Genomic DNA, 7,761 nt, shown 5'->3' on the forward strand with positions numbered 1-7,761 from the left:
TGAAAGAGAGAAGCTGCTAGGCTACTTTTAATTGCTGAAGTGTTTTGCCTTCTTTTAAACACGTCGGGTCATGTTGCTCTCTTTTCCCAGCTTGCTTCTCCAGTCCGTGCAGCTGCCAGGGCCCCAGGGCTGCAGGGTTGGGGTGCAGGGATACCCTGGAGCTGAAGAGCAACATCAAAAAAGTTTGAATTTCAGCTTCCTTCCCTACCTGCGCATTCCCAAACTTCAGTTGCCCTGGCGGCTGCCTGAACTCTCCCGGCACGTCTTCCTTCTCTTCCTGGCTCTCCCGCTCTTTGATCTATTTCTCTTTCTCTGGCTCCCTCCCCCCGCAGGACTTTTTAAATGAACCTCATTGTTGGGAACAGGCTCTCTACTTGGTTCCTGTAATCCGCTCTGCGGGGTGGTTGCTGTTACAGATTCCAGATCCCCCGCAGCTGATCCTAAGGGACCAACTTTAGAAATCACACAATGACACCCACATGGGCTGGGAGCCAACTCCCAGGTCCCCTGCTCACACCCTTTCCAAATCTTGGGTACAGTTTGGGCAGGTGAATAGGGTCCCGTTGGAACAGAGACCTGCCTTTGGTGCCTCTGCCCCCCTCCCCCAAATCCATTATTGACTGGGAGGAGGCTGGGGGGATTTGGTGCTTTCCTTTTCCTTCCCACCTGCAGCTTTGCGTTAAAGATTAAACACTGGCGCTCTTATCCAAGCGTGCTCTTGCAGCCCGGAGACTAACTGCAAAGGCATCTTCCCAGTGGAGGGGGTGGGGTGGGCGGTGACTGGTGGGAGAGATCATTGTAGAAGGCACCTCTTCTGGGAGCACGGGGCAATGAGTTTTGTATTCGGGAATCACATCCCCTCTCCCTGCCAACCCCCCCCCCCCCCCCACCAATCCGGGATTTCTCTTCCTGCCCCTCCCTCTCCCCTCCCATCAGCAAGGTAAAGCAAAGGCAGTCTGGAAATCTGTTGCCAAAGGAATGGAATGCTTCTGAAGGAGGAAGTTGAGAGTCTCAGGCCAGGTTTGGGGGGAGGGCGGCAGCTAATTAGGCAGGGACTGATTAAAAGGAGACCTAGCTCCTAGTCTCCTGAGTGTGGGAAAGGAGAGTTTGTGAGTTGTGTGAGATATTTTCAACACAGGGATCTATTTGGGAGGTGAAGAAGCTGGATTTCATGGATGAAAGTGGTAGCTTTGGGGACAGGATATGAGGGTGCATTCCAGGGATCGGCGTGGAGTAGGTGCATGTGTAAAACAATTTTTCACACAGGCCAGGAATTTCGTGGCTTCTTATGCCTGGGGCCAGAGTAAACCCTCTCGGCTGGTTGAATGGGAGAAAGAGGGTGAGGGGTTTGCCAGGGCAGAGGTGGGGATGGTGGGTTCCTTCGAGACGGAGTATTTCTGATTGTGGAGGGGGCTGCCCTTAGTGGGTACCCTTCTGGGCCTGGCGGATGGCCTTTGTCAACTAACCGCCGTCTCTCTTGTCTCTCTCTCCTCCAGGGTAACAAGATGCTCAACTACAGTCCTCCCGGTGCCGGGGGCTGCCTGCTGGACAGGAAGGCGGTGGGCACCCCTGCCGGTGGGGGCTTCCCCCGAAGGCACTCGGTCACCCTGCCCAGCTCCAAGTTCCACCAGAACCAGCTCCTCAGCAGCCTCAAGGGCGAGCCAGCTCCAGCTCTGAGCTCTCGGGACAGCCGCTTCCGAGACCGCTCCTTCTCAGAAGGGGGCGAGCGGCTGCTGCCCACCCAGAAGCAGCCGGGGAGCGGCCAGGTCAACTCCAGCCGCTACAAGACGGAGCTGTGCCGTCCCTTCGAGGAGAACGGAGCCTGTAAGTACGGCGACAAGTGCCAGTTCGCGCACGGCATCCACGAGCTCCGAAGCCTGACCCGCCACCCCAAGTACAAGACGGAGCTGTGCCGTACCTTCCACACCATCGGCTTCTGCCCGTATGGGCCCCGCTGCCACTTCATCCACAACGCTGAGGAGCGCCGTGCCCTGGCCGGGGCCCGGGACCTCTCTGCTGACCGTCCCCGCCTCCAGCATAGCTTTAGCTTTGCTGGGTTTCCCAGTGCCGCTGCCACCGCCGCTGCCACGGGGCTGCTGGACAGCCCCACGTCCATCACCCCACCCCCCATCCTGAGCGCCGATGACCTCCTGGGCTCGCCCACCCTGCCCGATGGCACCAATAACCCCTTCGCCTTCTCCAGTCAGGAGCTGGCGAGCCTCTTTGCCCCTAGCATGGGGCTGCCCGGGGGTGGCTCCCCAACCACCTTCCTCTTTCGGCCCATGTCTGAGTCCCCTCACATGTTTGACTCTCCCCCCAGCCCTCAGGATTCTCTCTCGGACCAGGAGGGCTACCTGAGCAGCTCCAGCAGCAGCCACAGTGGCTCAGACTCCCCCACTTTGGACAACTCAAGACGCCTGCCCATTTTCAGCAGACTTTCCATCTCAGATGACTAAACCAGGGTAGAGAGGGCCGCCCCCCACCTATCCACCCCCCGCCCCGACCCCGCACCCACATCCCCTACCCTTCCCTCCCTACCCATCGATTCCCGACAAACCCCTACATTAACAAGGTTAAGCTCAACCCCTTTCCCCCAGGACCTTGGAATGCCCCCTCCCTCCCCCCTCTTTAAATGCCCCTCCCCCCCAACATAAGGACAAGTCAATTTGTCAATAGCTTCTTCTGGCTAGAACCCCCCCCACCTCAATTTTATAGCCCACTTACCATGCATAACAGACAAGTCCCATATTTGTCAGTAGATGCGTTTTTTTTTCCAGCTTAAGCCTTAAGTGCCAAATCACAAAAGAAAAAGCAGTAACGGTTTACAGAAGCAACTTAGTGCCTTGTGATCTAACTTTGTCACTGTGACTACATTACCTCTTCAGCGCCAGAGGGCACCCGTGGGCCTCCCTGAGCCTCTGCCCAGGGGGAGGGGGAGGGGGAGGGGGACTTAGAAGAACCAGCAGCTCCCTCCACTGGCAACACAACTGCACCTTTCCTGATTCCAGTCTCCCACACACTTCCTTCTCCCCTCTCCCCAGTAACCCCCACCCCCCGCCCCCGCCTTGGGAGAGTTGTTGCCAGACTTGGGTTTTTGGGGAAACCTAGCTTGACATTCAAAACCTTTTTCTTCCCGACCTGAACCTCTGTTGACTAATCTTGCCTGGGTTCGTGTAGGTCTGCAGGAAGGAAGACTGCAAAAGCGGATGAAGATTGTGACATAAGTGGGACTTTGTGATTTAATTTTTTTTCTTTTGTTTTAAGTGGGGAGGAAGGGGAAGCTAGATGGACTATGAGAGACTTGATTTTGGTGCTAAAGTTCCCCAGTTCGTATGTGACATCTTAAAAAAAAACCAACAAAAAAATGAGAGAAAAGCTTAAAAACATGTAAGGGGTGAGCAGTTAATGGTATTCATTCCACATACAATATCTGTGTAAAACGATTTCCTGTAGAAGTAGCTTTAATGGTTTTTGCTCTAGAATACCGTAGGTCTATCCTTAGAGCACTCACGCCATGCTTTTTTCCCTGGGTTTTAAACTTCATATAACTTCAGAAATTGGAGAGCAAAAATTTTGCTTGTCACTGCACATCAATATAAAAAAGCTTATTTAACTTATCAAAACGTATTTATTGCCAAACTATGCTTTTTTTTGTTAATTTTGTTCATATTTATCGGGATGACAAATCCATAGAATATATTCTTTTATGTTAAATTATGATCTTCATATTAATCTTAAAATTTTGTGACGTGTCTTTTTCCTTTTTTTCCACAGTTTTAATATATTATTCTTCAACGACATTTTTTGTAACTTTACACTTTTTTTGGTTATTTTATTTTAAAAAAATGAAAAATTAATTTAAAAAAATGCAAAAAACTGTTGGATTATTTATTTTAGAAATTTCCCCCCTTTGTGTTGGACTGCAAATTGAGTTTCTTTCTCTTTTGGCCTTTCACAACTAGGACTGAGAATGTATGTAAAAGTTCTGTGACAGTACAGAAGGAAAACAACTTCTAATGTATAGCTTCTAAAAGGGAAAAAAAAAAAAAGAAACCCTTTGACTTCACGTGCCCATCTCTAGACATTCCGATTGCAGATTTGACGTTTTGGATTCCAGGTTTTGGAGTTTTCCAATGTTAATGCAAACAGAACTGGCACACACACATTAAGATGAATGTAATTATTATTCCTCTTGCTGGTCACTACCGTCGCTTTCTATTTCTCTTTCTTTGTGTGAATTTATTTAAAAGAAAAAAAAACTTTTTGTAACGACTATTTGCAGTTTAAAAATCAATAAACCCATTTTTTCAAGAAATTGATGGTGAAACTGGTTTTGCTTGGTTTGTGGTTTTAGTCTGCCTGTAGGCTTGTCCTTTGTAGACGATGTAGGTGCTGGGAGGAGGAGGGAGGGCATTGGTTGATTTCTCATCCTTAACAGCTAAACCAATGGCTGGTTCCTTTGGCTGAGGCTGGAAGTCGGCTGAGCTTTGGGGGAGGGGTGGGTAGAGGTTTATTGCAAAGCAGCCTGTATTTGTATTATCTGCCCTGTTGTTGGTTGTTGACAAGGGTCCAGCCTTACCTGCCCTTGCAGCCTCGGAGGTTCTTCAGAGTGAGGCACGGGGGCTTACTGTCTTCTCTGCCTAGCCTGTGGTCTTAATTCCTTTGGGTAACGTTTGGGGTGCTGAAATGGTGAAGAGGGGGATGTGGCACGTGGCACTCCAGCAAACTTGGATTTGAGTGTGTTCTTTTATTTGGGTGCTTCCAGGCTTTTTTTTTTTTTGGCCGCGCCACCTGGCATGTGGGATCTTACTTCCCTGACCAGGGATCAAACCCGCTCCCCCTGCACTGGAAGTGTGGAGTCTTAACCACTGGACTGCCGGGGAAGTCCCGCCAGGCTTGTTTTTTTTTTTTCCCCACAGGAAATTGACCTGAAGCCCTAGCCTCGTAACACCTATCTGGGGTGGGTATGATGAACCATTGCAGGCTCAGAGAGGAGCTTCCAGGGTGGTGGGGGGCTCAGTCACAGGGGACCGGGAGCAGAGGTGGTTTCACTTGGACCCAACATGCGCTTCTGTATTTGGAGAGCTGTTAAAAGGAAGGGGTATGAAAATGGCCAGCGTAACAGGAAGTCATCTGTTCTTGCCGCCTTAGTCTTCATTGTACCCCTGATGCCATGCAGGATGGGTAGGCTGTCATCTTGGGAAGGGTGAGGTCTACTTGGCTAGAGGAACCCCAGCCGATCGATGTCAGATGCCCACTTAGAGGGGATGCCTGCCAGAGAGAGGTTGGATCCTTCTGAAAATCCTGAGTCTGGCTCTTGGGAAGATTTCTTTCCGAGGAGGCAGAGATGGATATCGTTATCTGAGGCCTAGCTGCCTTCGGTTCCTTGCGCTCAGTAAGTTTTGGGCAGTAAGCTGAATTTCCACTCGAATTCCACCCGGCCTCTCCCGAGGCAGGCAGGTCTGCAGCAGACATCAGCTGGGCCAGGGCTATCCTTGAGGTTGGAGAAGACCTACCTTAGGCACCCTGTCGACTCTTCCTTCCCTGGCCAGCAGGTGCCTGCTGGGGGGCAGGGCGGTGAGGTAGAAAAAAGGGACTATTACCTCTTTCAGGGCAGGGGCTGGTGGTGGAAGGAGGGGGAAAAGCAGCCTTTCCTGGGTCTGGAGGAAACCTAGGCCTCCTGTCTCTTGAGGAGGGAATGAGTGTGTGTATTTGCGGTGGGTGGTGATGGTGGTGGTGGGGACATGTGAGCTTCCTCTCTGACTAAAAGCAAAAAGACATAGAATAGCGCACCTTGAGCTTGTTTTCCGTAGGAGTAGTTGGGCATATGGCAGATACCTTTCTAATTCCCCAGCTCATGGAGACACCGGTTGGGTTCAGAGAGGGCTGAGCATATCCACTGACCAGCCCAGAATTCCCTCCATTGGAGTCAGTCCCCTGAGTGATAACAAAGATGGAAGCATTGATTCCCAGAGACCCTGGAGTGCAAGACACTGGCTGAAGAGGCGAGGTGAGGTTCCCTATGGCCTGGGGAAGCTTTCTGTCCCCAGGACTTGACCCTTCAGCCCACCTAAGTGTCTCCATGGGAAACTCACACGGGCTGAGATTTAGGCCACCCAAGCCCATGCATGGTCACCACAAGAACCTGATTTTTTACCATATAGATCTTAAAGGTAGAAGAGATACCAGGGTCCAAAGCTACTTGGGAAATGAAGTAGCAGAATCTTTTTGGGCCCATGCTTTTTCCAGGATATTAGGTGATGAAAGGCCTCAGCGGCAGCAGCCCTAGTCCTGTGCTCTAGGTTGGCAGGGAATCCGGGGAGATGTGAGCCCAGAGCTGGCGGGGGACCTCCATGAGTGCCTCTAGAGCCGCGGGAGATAGGAGCCATGCAGAGAGAGCTGGAAGTGAGGCCTCCACAGAGGGAAGTGGAGCAGGAAAGGCCAGGCCTGCCTTTGTCAGCCAGCTTCCTGGGGCGTGAGGCCTACTTCTCCACCTCTTGCTCTGGACCTTGGGGCATCTCTCTTTGGGGGCCCTTTACAAGGTCTGTCCTGGCTGGGCAGGGCCTCCATGGCTGTTGGTCCTGCAGCTCATGGTCTGGCTTTTGGTTAAATTTCTTCCCTTGGAGCAGCTCAAAGACATGAACTCTTTTGGCCACTGAGCAATGATTTACCTTTTTAGGTCTGGAAGCCTCGTTTTCGGGAGGAAGGTTGGGAGCCTGCTGTGCCCCAGTGTCACTCTGGCGAAAGGAGGACATTTGGGAGAATGTGGAGGCAGACACGAGATGGGTTTTGCAGCCAACTGGATCACAAGGCACCAGTTACTGGGCAGACGGGGTCACGGCCTGAGGAAGTTTCTATGGCATGGAGGTCGGAGCCCTTCAACTTGGGTTCAAATCCCAGCTCTGCTAATGCCAGCTTGCGCCTTGGGCAAGTGACTCAATCTCCGATTTTCCATCTGTATCTTGAGGGGTGACTGTGAAGATCAAGTGAACCACAGCAATGATGGTTCTTCATCAGTGCAGGTAGTCTGAGAACTTTATGTGTGTTAACTAGTTAAATGCTCAAAGTGGCCCCTCAGAGGAAGTTCTGTACTACCACCATTTTGCAGATGGAGAAATTGGAGCATAGAGAAGTTCACTCATTTGTCGCACAGAAGTGTCAGGATTTGAACCCAGGCAGGCCTGCTCCATGACTGCATTTCCCTACCCTGTCATAGGCTGGCACGCTGAATGCATCTGGCGTGGTCCTTAGCACATAGTAACTGCAAATGGACCAGCGTTAGTTCCTGTCTCCCTTGGCCTTTGTGGAGATTTTGCAGGGGCCTGAGAGAGGACCAGTTGGATTAGATGACTCTGCACACACCCCCTCCACTGGGTGTCATGATCTCATGTCCCACAAGGCCCTGGATTGGTGCGTTTGGAGGATGGTGCCCAGGAGGAGGGCAGGCCACCCCCTTGGACTTTCTCCTTCTTTGCCTGTCATGGGGTGGCTTCTGTTAATGATTGACAGGGCAAAGGGTGCCCCAGGGCCACCTTGGGATTTGGCCCTGTGCCCTTCTTCCCCCAGGGTCTCCCTCCCTGCACGTAGCCAACCATTTAACACATCTGGCTGGACTGACCTAAACACTACCTGAGTGCAGTGGGCAGGGGCAGGGGCAGGGGCAGGGGAGACCAGCCAGGCTCTGCACCGCCCCCTCGCTGCCCTGCAGATGGCCCTCCTCAGGCCGGCCTCTAGCAGCAAACAGGGATTCAGAGAGTTGGG

General features: G+C 52.0%; 1 protein-coding gene across 2 annotated transcripts in view; it reads left to right on the forward strand.

Annotated features, from left to right (window-relative positions):
• Positions 1-4,315, forward strand: part of ZFP36L1 (ZFP36 ring finger protein like 1) — a 24,665-nt gene extending 20,350 nt beyond the window's left edge. For both annotated transcript variants that reach the window (XM_067732444.1, XM_067732443.1), the window contains exon 2: positions 1,497-4,315. In XM_067732444.1, the coding sequence (XP_067588545.1) occupies positions 1,506-2,456 (951 nt within the window). In that variant the 5' untranslated portion in view covers positions 1,497-1,505 and the 3' untranslated portion in view covers positions 2,457-4,315. The remainder of the gene's footprint in view (positions 1-1,496) is intronic.
• Positions 4,316-7,761: the final 3,446 nt, after the last annotated feature.

The sequence above is a fragment of the Pseudorca crassidens genome, chromosome 1, assembly GCF_039906515.1.
Source record: "Pseudorca crassidens isolate mPseCra1 chromosome 1, mPseCra1.hap1, whole genome shotgun sequence".
Taxonomy (NCBI): domain Eukaryota; kingdom Metazoa; phylum Chordata; class Mammalia; order Artiodactyla; family Delphinidae; genus Pseudorca; species Pseudorca crassidens.